This window comes from Nematolebias whitei, chromosome 21 (assembly GCF_014905685.2).
Source record: "Nematolebias whitei isolate Nwh7 chromosome 21, NemWhi1, whole genome shotgun sequence".
Classification (NCBI taxonomy): Eukaryota; Metazoa; Chordata; class Actinopteri; order Cyprinodontiformes; family Rivulidae; genus Nematolebias; species Nematolebias whitei.
In genome coordinates, this window is record NC_056518.1 from 12,550,609 (window position 1) to 12,570,782 (window position 20,174).

Below are 20,174 nucleotides of genomic sequence, written 5' to 3' on the forward strand. Positions count from 1 at the left end.
ACTTACATTTATAAAGAATGTGCACAAAACTTTACACAGGCTGGGAACAAAAACAACACTAGTATGTACAATTTCACAACAGGTTGTGCAGCAGTGAAGAGGGAGGGGGTCGCTGTGAGAATGTACTTTGTGAAAGACTTGGCACAAAAGGGACAAATGTAATGCGCCTCTATAAATACTCCTGCAGTCTGCAAGATGAAACGTGCAAGCAAAAATTACAAACGTGATTAATCATTTTTAAAATGCTACAAAATTCTTTATAGTGGTTATAAAAAGATAAGTGTTAGTAGCTTCTGCGTTCAGATCAGTCGTTGAGCAGAAGTTTCGTGTGGAGTTTTTAACAAACCTACGCAGAGAGGGACGAAAAGTGTCGTGCACAGACGGACGCATGCAGCTCCAGCGTGCAGAAGCTGCGACAGTCGTCTGACGGGGGAAAATCACGCAGCCCGCCGTGTTCGGACGCCGTTTATCGACTCGGGCAGAAACGTTCTGGAAAGAATTTTTCAGCAGTCGCCGTTTGTTTCACAAATCTGTAAGCTCTGCTCGAACAGGGACTCATCAAAACATTTTAAAAAATCCATTATATCACACACACACACACACACACAGTCAGTACATTTTTGCAACACACACCCACACTATAAAATCATCTTGGAGCGTCTGTCCCAACAAGTTTCAGGAACCAGGCAGTGAAAGTGCGTCGGGGGAACACTTGTGCCGTCCTGTGCATTCGTCAGAGTCCTTTAACGGAGCCGAGTCGGGCTCAGCTGGGAGCTCATACAGGAGCGGTGGAACATCTGTAATGGTTTCCGTGCTGCGCGTCTGAAGGCTGCAGGCTCGGTTTACACTCCAGCTGTTCGTTCTCTGCCGTTTCTGCTGGCGTGCTGCGTAAAGGGCGCGGCTTGAAGAAATCGGACACGTATTTAACCTGAGAGCAGAGAGGGAGACGACGTCTTTAAAAGGCCGAGTCAAGTTCTGAATCGGCGCCGCGTGAACGGTTGGACTCACGGTGAGCACGGCGATGAGGGCTCCCTGCAGCAGGCCCACCAGCACGTCGCTCCAGTGGTGCTTGTAGTCGGAGACCCGAGTGTAGCCGACGTACAGAGAGAACGACACCAGGAAGAACTGGATGGTGGGTCGAACCAGTCTGGTCCACTTACCCTGCATTCTGGCATGGACGTACAGCTGTGGACAGAAAAAACACTTAGGTCTGTCAAATTGTACAGGTCCTTCTAAAAAAATTAGCATATTGTGATAAAGGTCATTATTTTCCATAATGTAATGATAAAAATGAAACTTTCATATATTTCAGATTCATTGCACACCAACTGAAATATTTCAGGTCTTTAATTGTTTTAATACTGATGATTATGGCATACAGCTCATGAAAACCCAAAATGCCTGTCCCAAAAAAATAGCATATCATTGCTAGCACAAATGGCAGCAGCAGCTAGCTGTATCACTTCTGCTGCAGCCTGGGGAGCTTCCAGTAAAAATGTCACATTTCTGCAACAATAATCTCATTTAGTGAAACCGACGGTTATAAAGTTTGTAAAAAGGCGTTCACGTGAACTATGAAACTTTGTAAACAGGCATTGTTTTAAGACCTGAGCAGTCCACTTAGGTTTTGGACCCTCTCGGCTGTTACCTCATCCGTCTGGTCGGAACTAAACATTTTCTTCAAACTAAAGTTGCTCAAAGAGCTTCCTACAGCAGGTAAGATATTTGTTCACATCCATCCCTTGGATTGCCTCATGTTATCTCTCACATTAAATCGGTCCCGTCATTTTTAAACCACAGCTGTAAGTCCGTCCTCACCACCTTCTCCTGTTATGGCTCATTTTTGTGCGTTTTTCATAAACACCTGTTCCACAGTGTCACGCAACAAGCACTCACCGACAGAAAGAGCATGCAGTACATCCCAAAGGACGAGTGGCCGGAGTAAAACGACAACCTGAGGAGAACAAACAGAAAACTTTTGGTTTGTGTTCAGGGACAAAGAATTGGATTAAGACTCAAATCAGTTTTATGATGCAAGCCACATCTTTTAAGAAAACTACCATTTCTGACTACAGCAGTTTTTATTTGGTAACATTAATGAAGTCATTTTTATAGAAGTGACTTCACTAGAGGGCAGAAGTGCTGCTCATTCACGTTTCTTTGGCAAAACCAAGTTCCTAAAGAAGAACAACAAGCTCTTATTGCAGTAAAACTATAAACTCTTATCTTTCTACAGGGGATCAGACTCCAAAACAAAAAACGATGGGTTCAGGAAATGAAACGACTCGAGTAAAACCAAACTGTCTCAAACTTTATGTGTGAAAATGCAAAAACTCTTGATTCACCGAGAACAAACTGTAGATTTATGCAACTAAGAAACTGCAAGAACTTTTATTAACATTCACCCAGTTCATGAAATATTTTGCTAACAGACTAATTCACACAGACATTGTCCAGTGGACAAACAGACAAAAATAAACAAGACTTTATAGAGATGATGGTGTTTTAGCGATAGAAGTTTAATTTTTGCCCTGGAGAGGTGGAGCGCTGCGACAGCTCACCTGGACTCGGTCACGTTGCGAGGTTTTCCCGTGCAGTTGATCTCCAGCAGGTATCCGTTGCAGCTCATCGGGTTGCACACGGATAAGAAATTTGGACGAGGACGGCCGATGGTGAACTTTGCCAAGTCGGTGAGCGACGTGCTAACTGCAGCTCCGAACAGGAAGGTCCCAACCACCTTGTAGAGCGCGCACAGGTACTGGTTGAACGTGGAGTTGGAGCGCAGACGGTTTGTGTGCACCAGATAGGCCTCTCCTGTAGTGATCTGTTAAGGAGCAGGTCATTTAGACGAGAAAAGATCTCAGCAGCAACTTGTTACATGTGTTTTTGTCACTCGTCCCACAGAAACAGCTGAACTCACGATGACTAAAGAGCAGGTGATGGTGACCGCAGCCATGGTGCCATGAGAGATGGTGTCTCTCCTGTAGGGATACTTGATGCTCTCATCGTTGCAGTAGATTCCTCGGTGATGAGGTTTAAACCTCAGCGTGAGGATGGCTGAAGGCAGCGCCGCTGGAAGCAAAGAAAAACAAAAAGACACTTTAATAACACAATCACTGATCTCTATAAAAAGTGAATATTTTAATGCCTCTTTTTTTTAGCAATTTATCTCATGAACCACCAGTCAGATTGAAAACCTATCAGGGAAAAAAACTAATGTATAAATATAATCAATTAACTTTTGGAGACAATCTAATTCAAGATGGTATGATAGTCTGAAACTATGACATGAAAGGCAGCAGGTGATACGCATTCCTTAAAACGGTGGTTCCCAACCCTAGTCCTTGTGGAACACCATCCTGCATGTTTTAGTCATTTCCCTGCTTCGACACCCTTAATCTGATTGAATGAGCAATTAACAAGCTTCTGCAGAACTTGAATTACCATATTTTTTGGACTATAAGGCACACTAAAAATCATTTTCATATTTGAGAAAATCAACAGCCTTAAGCATCAATTCTGGTTGTGCTTACTGACCGCGAACCGATGTGTTACAACTGAACAATGCTGAGTTATTGTGAGCGAGTTGAATAAAGTTCAACTGTTTTGTTTCGCTTAAATCCAAAAAATAGGTAAATCACTGAATTAGGTGTGTTGGAGCAGAAACACTAAAACATGCAGGATGGTGTTCCTCAGGGACTAGTGTTGGGAACCATTGTTTAAAAGGAATGCTAAGACTTTCCCTTTATTGCAGTAATTCACAGCAAAATCCATCTTAAGACACTAAACAAGAGAGAAAAAGAAATCTAAAGTCCAAATAATTACAGTTCTCAGAAACAAATCCAGGATCAAATGCAAATATTCAAAGATCCAACTGAAGTTATAAAACTGCAGCTTCAGCAGAAGATTTAACAGAGGGTGAAGCAACGCAACGTCAGATCAGAGCATCTGACAGACTTCACTGTGTTAATGTGACAATGTCCACAACACGATCAAATCAAAGATTCATCTTGATCAAAAGTTAAGACACAATTACGGTACTCTTGTTAAAAAAAAAAAAAAAAGAGAATATAAATCTGGTGATTGTGAAACATATTTTATGCGTTTTCTTGGAATGACTCAGCTGCGTGAACATTGAGGAAAGAGCAGCAGTGGTTTAAATTATGAAAGGGAGAATCATCAAAACACCAAAGCACTGAATCAGAGAAATAATGATCACTTTCCACACACAACATTCCAAAGGACTGAAATAACTTTCTGCAGGAACAAATGTTAACACATGCCCACAGGAGCAACACACAGCAGTTGATCAACAATATGTCCCGTGATAAGAAGCAGAGAGCCCAGCAGGTGACCCTCGCCACAGCTCAGGAAACAGCTAACACAACAACTTCAAGTTTTCAGCCTGGTGCCAAACACGCAGCTCTGCCAAGTGACCGAACCATCAACAGCAGATTCACCTCCAAGTGTCACAGTTACCCTTTAGAAAAGGAACTGCTCGTCACCATGGAAACACAGTTGTGACCTCTGACCTCAGGGCAGTGTTTATTCTGTGAAGGACGTGGGAGCTGAGCTCAACACACGCACAAAAGTTACTTTCTATCTTTACAGGGACTTTGCACCGACTTCCATTCATTTTTCACTCATTCAACCTTAATTTATACAGGTTGGTCTCAATGAGCCTCAAGGACTCAGTTACAAGAGAGACCTGATTTAGACAAATAACAGATGAGATACAGAAAATAAACAATCATATAAAAGAATATAAAATGAAAAGTAAATAAAGGATATAAAACAAAATAAAAAACAGCTATGTTATGAAGTGATGTAAAAAACTAAAAACAGGAACATGTCTGCGTTGGTTTTTACCAGGAACTTAACAGATGTTTGAAGCCACTTGAGAGGTCAAGGTCGAGAGCTTCAGATCTTTTTGCAAGATGTTCCAGGAAACAGGAGCAGAGTAGGAGAAGGTCCTTTTGTCTAGTTCAGTCCTCACTGAGGGAACACTGCAGGTAATAATGTCCTGAGAGCGCACGCTGTAGCTGCACTCACGCAGAGACATGTAGGAGGAGATGTATGAAGGCAACAGACCAAGAAGTGATTTAAAGATGAAAATGTACCAGTGAGAGAGTCTGTGTGAAGTTAATGATGTCCAGTTAACCAGTGAATACTGGGTGTAATGGTTTACAGTAGCCAGTTATGAATCTTAGTGCACCATGATAGACAGCGTCCAACATCTGCAGGGTTCTTGTAGGAGCGTTCATGTAAATAATGTCACCGGAATCAATGGAGGGAAGGAAAGTCACAGTTACAAGGCGTTTTCTAGAATTCAGAGTTAGACAGGATCCGTTTCTGAAAAAGAAACCCAGTTTAACTTTCAGTTTCTTTACCAAGTTTTCAACATGAGGCTTAAGAGAGAGATGTGAATCGACCAAGTTATCCAAGTATTTATAAGAATCAACAAACTCAATAAGAACACCATTTGAGGATAAAATAGAAGGAAGAACTGCTGGGACAGACTTCCTGTTTGAAAACATCCCTTTGGTTTTATCAGCATTTAGCTCAAGTACAGAACAAATCTGACTGGATGATGTTGAACGCAGACTGTAGAAGCTATAGCCCAGGGGTCGGGAATGTATGGCTCGCGAGCCAGATGTGGCTCTTTTGATGGCTGCATCTGGCTCGCAGACAAATCTTTAATAAAAACAAACAAACAAAAAAAAATATATATATATATAAAACATGGTTGCAGGTGGCTGGAGCCAATCACAGCTGTCCATGGGTGGCTGGAGCCAATCGGATAATGCGTAACGTACACTGGTGACGTGACCAGGAAGTAAATTTCCCCCCTAACAACGAGCTAGTTGTAGAAACCCGTATCGAAGAAGATGGCTAAAAGAAAGAGATGGAGTATCGTACTTTTCATCAGGAATGGACCGAAGAAGTTGCTTTTGTGGAGAGAGCAGGTTCTGCAGTGCGTCTAATATGCAATGATAAAAATGCATCGATGAAACGGTCAAATATAAGGCGGCACTTGGAGACAAGCCATACTACATTTGCATCGAAATGTCCTGCGGGGGACAGCAGGAAGAAAGCCTGTGAAGAGCTACTGTGCAGAGTGCAAGCTAGTCAGCAGCAACTCCGTGTTTGGACCCAACAAGGTGACTGGAATTCGACTAGCTTTGCTGGTGCTTTAGCAATTGTAAGAAATGGAAAGCCATTCACAGATGGTGAGTATGCCAAAACATTCATGATTTATGTTGCCAATTAACTTTTTGATGACTTTACGGATAAAGACAAGATAAACAAATAAAAGACATGCCTCCGTCAGCAAGAACTGTTCACGATTGTAATGTAACCCATCAGACTGTACTGACAATGTTTGTCTCTACGTATGCATGTGAGCAGTCTTTCTCACATCTAAAGAACATTAAGACCAACCTACGATCACGTTTAACAGATGGAAGTCTCAATGCCTGCATGAAGCTTAACCTCACTACGTACCAACCAGACTACAATACCATGCAGCACCAGAAGTTGCATTAATGGTAAGAAGTACTTTATTCATCAGTTAGCAACAGCATAACACTATTAAAAATAATTCATAGACTTATTGTACTTTAAAAGTGTTGGTCTTACAAAAAATGCACACATTTACTTGTATTTAGTTTTAAACATATTGTATAGCTCTCACGGAATTAAATTTTAAAATAGGTGGCGTTCATGGCTCTCTCAGCCAAAAAGGTTCCCTACCCCTGCTATAGCCCAACCCTAAACCTAACCCACCAACAGCACTTCTTACGGGTTTTGGGCCGTAGCAGTTGGTCCACATAATGTAGTATGTTGGAAAAAATGGCCTTACAACACAACACAATACAAACACACACACACACACACTCCCTGAAGTAATAAAACACCGTTGACCTTTGAAGAGACTTGTGGATTTTTATTATTCCAGAGAGAAAACACCAGGTCCAAATAGCTTTTTCCTCAGAAAAACAAAATGAACCTTTAAATCCGAGTGAAACAATCGAATCTACAGGAATAATGTCAGAAACTTCCTGCAACCTTTAAACGGTGTTCCTGTTTTTAAGCACTTCCTGCTGAAACTAAGACTGGATGGAGGGGTTTGTTTAATCAGGAGCTGGAGGTTAACTGGTTAACACAAGAACAACAGATTTAAATACACTTTACTTCTTTTAAGTGGGTCTTGACAGAGCAGAACTAAAACCAAAGAAATGTAGAAAGGAGAAGCTTGAATCACACGAGTTGTGGTTAGAAAAGTATGCTTTAAAAGTGAGACTTTCTGCTTGTCGGTTTGTGGTAAAGTTTCATTTTCTGTTTCTTGCTTAAAAATTAAATATATATATATTGTTTTCCCTGAGATAAAAAGTTATGTTAAACTCTGCGTTCTCTTTTTAAATCCTCGAGACCTCTTACAGTTAAAGTAGATTAAGATGCAGAATACAAGTTAATCTGCTTCTTTAACAAAACAAATCTTAGATTTAAACTTTGTTTTTGAATGATTTCTAAAAGAAATCAAATATTAAAAAAAAAAAAAAGTTATACCACTGAATCAAAAGTTTTCACTGTGAATTTTGAAATGAGTCTATTTTCATTATGACGTTCTTTTATTTGAACTTGACCACAGACCACAGGGTGCCGAGCCGTGGTCCTCAGTCCTGGTCACTATCCTGCAGAGGCTCCCCAGCTTCAACACACCTGACCTGTTTAAATGGAGCTGTCATTTCTAACTCGAACCCAGCCCGGCCCGGATTAGGGCTGGGTCATAATGTGCGGGCCAGGCTTTTGATTGAGTCAGCGGATGTGCGCGACTCATGATTCAATTATATGGCAACATGGATTGCCATACAATCCAACCATATAGCAACATGGCTTGCCATGAGGGGTGCACCGATTGCAGTTTTCTGGCCGATCACAGATTTCTAAAATGTCTGACCTGCCGAATCCGATTTTGTTTTATAAGCGACACGGTCAGGTGTTCTAAGGTCACGATGGCCTTCAATTTTCCAATTTTATTGAAAAGCATACCCTTGAATAATATCTTAGAAACAATACAAACTTGTTTTAACTGGCCATGAGGTAGTGCTCTGAAATATAAATGAAGTTTAGACAATTGTTGTTAACACTAAAAATATCGGTAAAATCTGTTTCTCATGCAAGTATCGGCTAATTTCCGATTTCCCAAAATTAAGAAAATCTGGGCCGATAAATCGGCCAGCCTATTTATCAGTGCACCTCTTCTTGCCATACAATCACCAGCCACACGGGGATATTTGACCACACGCTGACTGGCCTTGAAAATTCTTGGTGGCCCATACGGGGAGAAGCTCTTCACCTTCATGGAAGCTGGTCCCAAAACCTACCTGTAACTGTGGATGAGAGCTTGGTGCCATGACCTAGGAGATGAGCTGCTGGGACTGAACTGAATTCCATAGAGAGCTGAGGTGATCCAAAGAGTGTTTTATTGGGACACTAGGAAAAGTGTTATCATGGCTGACAGCGAGAGAGAGAGAGCCTGGTGTGGGACATCAGGAAAAGCCTGCTGAATCTGTCACCTGAAAAACTTTTCCAGGTTGCTGTCAATATTGGTTCAGTTCCAAACAAAGACTCAGAGCTGTGCAGTGAGGATGCAGAAGGATGCTTTGAGTTCATTCATGCCTTCATGTACAGTAAGAAGTTATTAGAAGCTGAGGACAGGGGTATGGGTGGATTGTTAGCATTGCAAGATTTTGTAAATGACATTGTACTGTCTGAGGATATTGTGGCTCCACCTGTTAATCTAGTTAACTTTGTTCCAGTTAATGTATTATTGGACACACCCTATTCAGAGGTGTCAAACTCCAGTCCTCGAGGGCCGGAGTCCTGCAACTTTTAGATGCATCTCTGATGCCACACAGCTGAATCATATGACTGAATTGGCTTCTCAGTGGAGTCAAGTTCTCCAAAGTCCTGTTAATGACCTCCTTATTTAATTCAGCTGTATGTACAGCATAAACAGCAATTTTGGGCTTTCCAGAAATATGTGCAGCATTACATTACTCATGGGTTACTTACAAATAATGCCACTAGGGGGTATCACGTCTATGCCAGTTGGTGTGGTCGACGCAATCTTCGCTCAGACTGGCTTGAGCAAAGCAGGAAGCAGACCACTTGTTGCCACCCTAATCATTTCCGCTGTTCTTTACAGAACAAATTAAATCTCGTGACAGGCTGCACACCTGAGACCTGTTACACATATCTAAATAAGTTTATAAATTCCTTAGAGAACTTTAATAATCGGCTTTTCTATGTATGTGAATGTTCCTGTCAAGTGCCCTGAGACAACTTTGTTGTGATATGGCGCTATATAAATAAAATGAATTGAAATTGAAATAAGTATGTTTCGTATTTTTATAGTACGCAAGTACAAACCTGATTCCAAAAAAGTTGGGACACTAAACAAATTGTGAATAAAAACTGAATGCAATGATGTGGAGGTGCCAACATCTAATATTTTATTCAGAATAGAACACAAATCACAGATCAAAAAGTTTAAACTGAGAGAATGTATCATTTTAAGGGAAAAATCTGTTTCCAAATTTCATGGTGTCAACAAATCCAAAAAAAGTTGAGACAAGTCCATTTTTACCACTGTGTGGCATCCCCCCTTCTTACAACACTCAGACGTCTGGGGACAGAGGAGACCAGTTTCTCAAGTTTAGAAATAGGAATGCTCTCCCATTCATGTCTAATACAGGCCTCTAACTGTTCAATCGTCTTGGGCCTTCTTTGTCGCACCTTCCTCTTTATGATGCGCCAAATGTTCTCTATAGGTGAAAGATCTGGACTGCAGGCTGGCCATTTCAGTACCCGGATCCTTCTCCTACGTAGCCATGATGTTGTGATTGCTGCAGAATGTGGTCTGGCATTATCGTGTTGAAAAATGCAGGGTCTTCCCTGAAAGAGATGACGTCTAGATGGGAGCATATGTTGTTCTAGAACCTGAACATAGTTCTCTGCATTAATGGTGCCTTTCCAGACATGCAAGCTGCCCATGCCACAAGCGCTCATGCAACCCCATGCCATCAGTGATGCAGGCTTCTGAACGGAGCGTTGATAACAACTTGGGCTATCCTTGTCCTCTCTGGTCCGGATGACATGGCGTCCCAGTATTCCATAAACAACTTCAAATCGTGACTCATCTGACCACAGAACAGTCTTCCATTTTGCCACACTCCATTTTAAATGACCCCTGGCCCAGTGCAAACATCTGAGCTTGTGGAGCTTGCTTAGAAATGGCTTCCTCTTTGCACTGTAGAGTTTCAGCTGGCAACGGCGGATGGCACGGTGGATTGTGTTCACTGACAATGCTTTCTGGAAGTATTTCTGAGCCCATTCTGTTATTTCCTTGACAGTGGCATTCCTGTTTGAGGTGCAGTGACTAAGGGCCCGGAGATCACGAGCAACCAGTAGTTTTACGGCCTTGACCCTTACGCACAGCGATTATTCCAGATTCTCTGAATCTTTTGATGATGTTATGCACGGTTGATGACCCTTCCTTGAAACTTAATCATGTAAACATGATTGTTAAATCATGTTTCTTCCAACTGAGGCGGCTGTCTAAACTGAAGCCCATATTGTCCAAAAATAACCTGGAGACAGTAATACATGCATTCATTACATCTAGGCTTGATTACTGCAATTCGCTCCTGTTTGGTATCAGTCAGACCTCCATTGCACGACTACAACTGGTCCAGAATGAAGCAGCCCGATTTTTAACCAGTACAGGCAAAAGAGAGCACATTACACCAGTTTTGGCCTCACTGCACTGGTTACCGGTTCACTTTCGAATCCAGTTCAAAATACTCCTGTATGTCTACAAATCACTGAACAGTGTCACCCCCCCATCTCTCCGATTTGCTACAACCGTATGTCCCACCACGCTCCCTGAGGTCAGTGGACCAGTTGCTCCTCACAGTTCCAGGAACTCATCTTAAGCGCAGAGGGGACAGGGCCTTCTCTGTAGCAGGACCAAGACTTTGGAACGAGTTACCTCTGCTTGTCAGACAGGCCCCCTCCCTCTCAGTTTTCAAGTCCCGTTTAAAAACTCACTACTATTCAGTAGCTTTCAACACAAGATGATCTGTGTTTTGATCCTGTATGCTCCACACTGGTTTGTCGTCATCTGCATCGTTTTGTCTATATTCTGATTTACCTCATTTTGTGTTTTGCTTTGTGTGTTACCTGTTTTGTCTGTACAGCACTTTGGTTGGCCTTGTTGCTGTTTTAAGTGCTTTATAAATAAAGTGGTATGGTATGGTATGATGATAACTTAAAAGTCTGCTATTTTACGCTGGGTAACACCATTCTGGTATTGCTGCACTATCTTTCTGTGCAACAACGCTGGAATTGGTGATCCTCTTACCATCTTGGCTTCTGAGAGACACTGACACTCTGAGAAGCTCTTTTTATACCCAATCATGTTGTCAGTTGACCTAATTAGTGTTAATTGGTCTTCCAGCTGTTCGTTATATGCTCAATTTCCTTTTGCCAGCCACTTATTGCTACTTGTCCCAACTTTTTTGGGATTTGTTGACACTGTGAAATTTTGAATCAACAGTTTTCCTTTAAAATGTTACATTTACTCAGATTAAACTTTTGATCTGTCATCTATGTTATATTATGAATAAAATATTGACATTTGCCATCTCCACATCATTGCATTCAGTTTTTATTCACGATTTGTTTAGTGTCCCAACTTTTTTGGAATCCGGTTTGTAGATCAGTTGGATTGATAATTTTAAAAGTAGCTCGAATGCTGGAATGGTGTGGGCATACCTGCTGTAGTGTTAGCTAAAGTTGATTAGCTGTAGAGATCATCTTGAACAGGTTCACCGTAAAAAGTTTAACAGTTACAGAGGTGCATCCATTGATTGTTAGCCATGTTTATATGGACATAAATAATCTGATTAAACGGCCATTTGGAATAAAAATGGATCATGTAAACGCCCTATTCGGTTTATTCTTTGTTGATTCAGCTCGATCCAAATTAATTTGTAATCCAAATGAGACGGGTGGTTTATGCCAATTCATAATCTGAACGGTGCGCATGTAAACACTTAAATCTGATCATTTTATTCCGATCATGGAAAACTGACCTAACTGCATATGTGCGACCTATGTATCTCACATATTTGCGCCTGGCAAATGCTAATATTAGCATGTCGGAGAAGCAAAATTAGTTGATTGGCGATACAAGATTTCTACTAGAAACTTTGAAAGAGATCAAAATGATCTGTATCACCTGTAGCTCAGCCAGGGAGTGCAGCAACATCATCATCATTAAAACCTGGCGCGGGTCCATTTTAGGCACTCAGGTTTGTTTATGTTCATCCCAGAAGTAAACTGGAAGTAGAACTACAGGTCCTTCTCAAAAAATTAGCATATTGTGATAAAGATCATTATTTTCCATAATGTAATGATAAAAATGAAACTTTCATATATTTCAGATTCATTGCACACCAACTGAAATATTTCAGGTCTTTAATTGTTTTAATACTGATGATTATGGCATACAGCTCATGAAAACCCAAAATGCCTGTCCCAAAAAAATAGCATATTTCATCCTACCAATGAAAGACAAGTGTTTTTAATACAAAAAACACCAACCTTCAAATAATCATGTTCAGTTATGCACTCAATACTTGGTCGGGAATCCTTTTGCATGAATGACTGCTTCAATGTGGCGTGGAGGCAATCAGCCTGTGGCACTGCTGAGGTGTTATGGAGGCCCAGGATGCTTCGATAGCGGCCTTAAGCTCATCCAGAGTGTTGGGTCTTGCGTCTCTCAACTTTCTCTTCACAATATCCCACAGGTTCTCTATGGGGTTCAGGTCAGGAGAGTTGGCAGGCCAATTGAGCACAGTAATACCATGGTCAGTAAACCATTTACCAGTGGTTTTGGCACTGTGAGCAGGTGCCAGGTCGTGCTGAAAAATGAAATCTTCATCTCCATAAAGCTTTTCAGCAGATGGAAGCATGAAGTGCTCCAAAATCTCCTGATAGCTAGCTGCATTGACCCTGCCCTTGATAAAACACAGTGGACCAACACCAGCAGCTGACATAGCACCCCAGTGACTGTGGAAACTTGGCAATGGACCTCAAGCAATGTGAGTTCTGTGTCTCCTCTCTTCCTCCAGACTCTGGGACCTTGATTTCCAAAGCAAATGCAAAATTTACTGTAATCAGAGAACATAACTTTGGACCACTCAGCAGCAGTCCCAGGTGAGATGCTTCTGACGCAGTCTCTTGTTCAAAAGTGGCTTGACCTGGGGAATGCGGCACCTGTAGCCCATTTCCTGCACACGCATGTGCACGGTGGCTCTGGATGTTTCTACTCCAGACTCAGTCCACTGCTTCCGCAGGTCCCCCAAGGTCTGGAATCGGCCCTTCTCCACAATCCTCCTCAGGGTCCGGTCACCTCTTCTCGTTGCGCAGCGTTTTCTGCCACACTTTTCCCACAGACTTCCCACTGAGGTGCCTTGATACAGCACTCTGGGAACAGCCTATTAGTTCAGCAATTTCTTTCTGTGTCTTACCCTCTTGCTTGAGGGTGTCAATGATGGCCTTCTGGACAGCAGTCAGGTCGGCAGTCTTACCCATGATTGTGGTTTTGAGTAATGAACAAGGCTGGGAGTTTTTAAAAGCCTCAGGAATCTTTTGCAGGTGTTTAGAGTTACGTCGTTGATTCAGATGGTTAGGTTAATAGCTTGTTTAGAGAACCTTTTCATGATATGCTAATTTTTTGGGACAGGCATTTTGGGTTTTCATGAGCTGTATGCCATAATCATCAGTATTAAAACAATTAAAGACCTGAAATATTTCAGTTGGTGTGCAATGAATCTGAAATATATGAAAGTTTCATTTTTATCATTACATTATGGAAAATAATGACCTTTATCACAATATGCAAATTTTTTGACAAGGACCTGTACTACTTCCGTGTTTTGTTTTTTTTAATAAAAGTTTACCACTCTGCACATGTCAGTACTTCTTTTCTGAATAAAAGCCCACTACATGTAAACACTCGTCATGATTCAAGGGTTGTACCCATGTAAACAATACATTCGGATTATTTATTCTGAATACATTCATTTCAATCCTATCAAAGAATTTTGCGCATGTAAACATAGCTGAGCTGCAGTGGTTTATGAGATATTTTGTCTTTTGTGCTACACAGAAAAAATCAGTAGAACTTGAACAAGAACCCTACAAAGTGCTGATGGTGTTTCAGGAGCAGTGACGCTGAGAACAGGACAGAGTTGAGATGTGTCATGGACGCCTTATAAATAACAAAATGTCACAATAAACTACTTGTAGGTTTCCACTGATTGAAGCTACTAGATCAGGGCTATTGAAATGGCGGCCCGCAGGCTGGACTTCAATCCAGCCCACTTCCTAATTTTTTTTTTTTTTAATGTGGGGTGATTCTGGGTTTGGGTTCCGTTTATTGCATTTATGATTCAATGCAATAAAATAAATTTAGGTAACAGATCATTGTCAACTTTGGTTTATTTACATAATGACTTTAAATTGCTGGATGTCTGGGCCCTGAGCAGTTTAGTTGAATAGCCCTGCTCTACCTTGACGCTCTGAGGTGTCACCATGTATAAAAAAAAAAAAAACAACTCCACGGAGTCCTTAGTGAAGTCGAACACTTCTGTTGAAAAATCAAAACTTGTACAAAATTAAAGAAAAGGAACCAGAGAGGTAAAAAAAAACCCCCAAAAAACCAAGAGTGATTACCTTCGCAGCGCTTCACTGCTCGGGCCTAAAAAAAAACAAAAAAAAAAACTGTGGCTCCACTCTGCTTCACCTGACCGCCGACAGCCTGTCAATACAGGTAATCAACAAAACGCCTAATTTTACAGTGCCACTGGAAATAATACAAATTAAATTTCTAATAAATCTTACATTTAATCACTTTATTACAAAATTAAACTAAATATCACACCTACACCTTTATCATTTTAAATTGATCTCCGTGTATCACCTATGAACTCAAAACTGTACATTTGTTAACCATTAGAAACTGCATTTAGGCTCCAACATACAGGTCTCTCTTGCAAATGAGTCCTCGAGGCTCAGTGAGACCAACCTGAATGAATAAAGGTTGAATGAATGAAAAAACACCACTGTTGAGCTTTTAAATGTCATTCTGTCCACAATCTGTGATGAGAGCCTGCAGTGCATTTCTCTGGTTCCAGAGGAAGTCAAACAAACTCATGTCAGCGTCTCACAGTGTTATTAATGTCCTTTGATTGGGTCAAGTTTCCTCATTAAAGAAAAAGGAAGTCCTCCCTTTTCCACGTCTTTGAGTTTATTTTTCCCAGCGGGTCAAGCGTGCTCTCAGTCCACTTTGAAGTTTAGGCCGACCACCGTTTGTTCTGCAGGGTGCAGGGACAACATTTAGATAAGAGACTGCTTGTTGACACGAGTCTCCAGGGGCTGCACGCTGCCCGGGTGAAGACGAGTGGACACGCATCTCAACCAGCACTAAGCTTATTTAAACTAAACTCTGAGGAAGTTAATCCTCCATCGTATCAGTTTCTGGGACCACAGTCCATGGAGAGTTTCTGTTATTTGAGAAGAACTCTGTTTTTATCTGCTCTGTTATTACAGAGACACTGGTATGTTTTTAAAGGCCTGTGTTGCCACAGGTCAAGGAGGGGGAAGATGGATTCATTCCCTAAATTAACTCGAAGAATTTACCCTAAATAAAGTTTTAATGAGATCGAATTAGTTACTGTTACATGTTTAGGCTGCCTTTAGGCCCAGGCCCCACTTGAAAAACGGAGTCAAACGGGATTTTTCTGGTTAAAGGTCAATTAAAAAATGCATCGTCTGTGAATATTCTGTGGGAATACTTTGTGCAGCTGAATGACTTAACATGGAAATTTGCTAAAAAGCTAAAAAAAAGAGTTAAAGTAAAAACAAGCAGATCAACTGAACTGAGCATAACAGGAAAAATAAGCAAAACCACTTAAAAAAAAACAAAGATCGGAACAGTAGCTAGAAGCTAAAACTAGCAAACTAGAAGGTAAAAAGTATGAAAACAGTTGCTAAGTAGCAAAACAAATGCGAAAAGGAGAAAAGTAGCTAAAAGTTCAAAAATCTGAATAATGTTGAAGCATGCAGATTTGAATCGAATGTTTTACTGAAGTGATTTTGATCCATTTCAATGAGAAATTTTATTTCAACTGAAAATTATCCTAAACTCAAGTTATATCCTTGGACATCTTTCAGCTTTTTCCTTTTCAGGGGTCTCAACAACGAGTCATCCTCCTCCATCTCACTCCTCTGCATCCTCTGTCCTCACTCCAGCTACCTCCATGTCCTCTCCAACTACATCCATACATCTCCTGTTTGGCCTTTCTAAAGTTACAAAAATCAAGTCCACGCTCACTATTCCAGATTGAGCTGAACTTTAGTATGCTGAAAGAGTTTGAATACAAACATCGATCCAGAAAACACTGAACGCTGACTCAGCATTCACACGTTTGTGTTTTTACATTTTAAATGTTTCCTGAAGACATCTGCCCAAACGTTAAGATCTTTTTAACACGTCCATCCATCAGTTCATCCTCTGCTTATCTGAGCCCGGGTCACAAGGTCAACAGCTGGCCCTGCTGTGCCCAGTTCATCCAGTGGGGATGTAGAGATGTTCCCAAGTCAGCTGTGAGAATCTCTCTCCAACAAGTCCCAGGTCTGCCCTGCTGAGCTACTGGGACATGTTCAACACTTCACTAGGGAAGGACTCAGAAGTCATCCTCACTATGGTAGTTTCCTCAAGCGTGGAGGGGCTACAACCAAAACCTTTACGGTAGTTTCCCAGGTGGGTCAATTAAGAACCAGTTCTCATTTATAATAGTTATTTTTATATTTATTCCTTAGATAGAGAACTTTACTAATTGGCTTTTATGTAAATGTTCCTGTAAAGTGCCCTGAGACAACTTTGTTGTGATTTGGCACTATATAAATAAACTGAATTGAATTGAACTAACGAGTTCAGGACCTGGACCTGAGGACCTGGACCTGAGGACCTGGACCTGAAGGACCTGGTCAAGAAGACATAAAAACACGACTCTGATTTGAGCTCTTTAAGTTAAAGTTGAGCTCAGATGTTCTTGGAAGAAGATCATGTCGGCTACTTTTACTAGAGCCGTCATTTCTAACCCGAACCCAGAGCCCGGCCTGACCCGCATTAGGGCCGGGCCATAATAATGTACTTACTGTGCAGGCCGAGCCAGTGCCGGGCTTCTTATTGTGTCAGCGGACGCACGCAGCTGACTATTCAATTATGTGATACCATTGCCTGCCACACAATCACCAGCCGCACGCAGCCAGTTGACCGCACGCTGACCGGCCTTGAAAGAATAAAGTTAATTTAAAAGCAAAGAAAGACAAACAAATGAAACATCTTTGTTCTTTCCTTTAAAAGGTGGTGGTGTAATTTAAAAAAGATTCAGCTGCACTCAGTGGACGTGTGCGGCTGACCACCCAAACAGGAGATCCTAAAATATTCGACATGTCAGAGCGGGGTCCATGTCTGAATAATGCAGAATGCAGGCAGAAGCAAAGATTTAATGCACTTCTTCTGCCCCTTTTATTAAGCCACGTGCATATAAGCAGTAAGCAGTCAAAGCTTAATTAAAAATGTTGGGGGTGGGGGGGGGGGGGGTGTTGGGTTTGGACCTGTAATTACTGTTAATTCGTCGGGTCAGGTGGGGTTCGGAAATAATGGCTACAGGTTGGGGCCGGGTAGGATTTTTTGGGGCCAAATGCAACTCTGACTTGTACCTGCCAATCTCATCAAACAAGTCTTTACCTCACTATTTTTATTTGTATCTAAATACATTTATTTTGGAGCTGTACGGTAAAGCAGTGGTTAGCACTCGTCTCACAGCATGAAGGGCTCTGGTTCAAATCTCAGCTGGAGCTGCATGCGTGAGTTTTTGCCTGGTGATTTGTTTTTCCACAGAGTAAAAAGGTGTATTTATATCTCGTCTAGTTCAGTGCAGAATCAGATTTGAATATTTTACATGCCCGTCTTTTCAACTCCAAACAATGTAACAATGGTTTCATCTCAGTTGACCTCAGGAGAAAACAAAAACAATGTGTCTGCTGACTTTTAGTCCCCAGATAAAAGACACACAAGAGATTAACAAAATAAAACTGGAGGGAAAGGATATTTTACGCATTCATAATCTCCTGCCAAAACTTTAACTTTGAGAAAGTAATCATCATGGAATTTGGGATCTGACACAAGCCTAGCTTCCCCTCAGCCTCTGACCCAGCAGGAAATGTTCCAGTTATTCAGTTCCTGTTATTCGGCTCTAAAGATGAGTGGACGTTGCACAAGCTGGGGGCCCACACTGGGGGGCCTTAAATTGGACAAATTAGATATTTGTAAAGAACAGAGCCACAAATGGGCAGCGGCAACATGCGAGTATATTTGTCTGAGGTGTTCTTGCTCAACAGACTGAGAGATCTCCAAGTGTGCACAAACACCAGTCAGCTACGTGAGGGATCCACGTCCAACTGATAGTCAGAAAACAAATATTTAACTTGTGGAAGTCCTTCTGTTTATGAAGGGAAACATTTTCTCAATCTTCATTGCCTTGTGTTTTATCTGGACAGCATTCCCAAGAAGTGACCTCAGAAAGAACAGCGAGAGCAACAAAGTGTTCTTTGCGGCCATTTCTGAGAGAAATGTTCCGATTTCTGCTCATAATGGCCGTCATTGTTTGAGAGATGTTTTTATAACCAGTTCATCTCCCACTGTATTCAGAAACATGTGCAAAGGATGACCATCGCTTCCTGCAAGGTTGGGGATTTTTCCTGGGGAATTCCAACAAATACATAAAGAACAAAAAAGTTATTTGGTAGTAAGTTTTAATATTCCACTGTGTTTTAATGCCTTTGGAGGGAATGGGTCTACTTTTTTGCTGAGGTTTTTTTTTGTTTTTTTGGACTTTTTAGTTTTTAATGCAAATCTTCAGGAAAAGTAATGGATCAACAATTGGTAAATGTTTGCATCACTTGCTGTCATAAGGTGAAATGTTAAGTATATATTTGCCTGTGTGCGCGCACGTATGTGTTAAGTCTGCTGTATTATCAAGATGTTCGTGAACCACCGGACATATTTTAATGAAACTCAAAGAAATCATTAGATGTACGTCCAGAATTGGATCAACCCCACCACAGCCAATCAATCTTAGCCGACACAAAAATGACTAAGCTCACCAAAACCTGGTGTGACTGATCCCCCAACACAAACTGAACAGTAACTGATCACACAAGATCAGTTTCTCACGTGATTTTGTTCACATCACGTACAAAACTGCTGTAACTGTCCCTCATCTCAAAATGGTCATACTTTAAAACTCTGGTAATGGTCAACATGCATTCCTTTAAGAAATCCTAGATCTTTAATGCTAAAATTAATTTAAACTGTTTACTTTTCCTCTGGTATATTAGAGATCAATCAATGAAATATTTAAAAGTTTAGTCCCACTTTAAACGCTGATAACTTTGCCGTGCGTTATTCAATATTTAAAGGAAACAGAGAAGTCTAATCCTTGTCCTCAAGGGCCACTATCCTGCACGTTTTAGAAGTTTCTCTGCTCGAACACTCCTGATTTGAGTCAAAAGGTGATCAACAGGCTTCTGCAGACCATGAAGTAAAACAACCATGTTATCAGGTGTGTTGGAGCAGAGAAACCTCAAAAACTTGCAGAATAGTTTGGACACCTACTTCCTCAGGCGGCTGAGGCGAGCTGGTCTGGGAAGCTCAGTCCTCACCTCCTTCTACAGGTGTGCAGTGGAGAGCATCCTGTGCTCCAGCATCAACGTGTGGCATGGAGGCTGCACAGCTGCAGAAAGAAAAGCTTTGCAGAGAGTGGTGAAGGCTGCACAGAAGATGTTGGAGTCAGTCTCTCCACTATCACAGACATTTACACCTCCAGATGCAGGAAGAGGACCACCTGCATCATGAAGGACCTCACTCCCCCAGCACACACACTTTTTGTTCCGCTCCCCTCAGGAAGGAGGTTGAGGAGCATTAAGTGTAGAACCACTAGACTGAGGAACAGCTTCTCCCCTGAGGCTGT

The 20,174-nt window shown here is 41.5% G+C and overlaps 1 protein-coding gene across 1 annotated transcript in view; it reads right to left on the reverse strand.

Annotated features, from left to right (window-relative positions):
- Positions 1 to 20,174, reverse strand: part of plpp2a (phospholipid phosphatase 2a) — a 29,279-nt gene continuing 9,105 nt past the window's right edge. The window contains exons 2-6 of the mRNA XM_037695405.1: positions 2,921 to 3,072; positions 2,562 to 2,824; positions 1,897 to 1,954; positions 1,009 to 1,185; positions 1 to 928 (exon numbers count right to left, since the gene is read on the reverse strand). Coding sequence (XP_037551333.1) covers positions 776 to 928; positions 1,009 to 1,185; positions 1,897 to 1,954; positions 2,562 to 2,824; positions 2,921 to 3,072 — 803 coding nt within the window. The 3' untranslated portion in view covers positions 1 to 775. The remainder of the gene's footprint in view (positions 929 to 1,008; positions 1,186 to 1,896; positions 1,955 to 2,561; positions 2,825 to 2,920; positions 3,073 to 20,174) is intronic.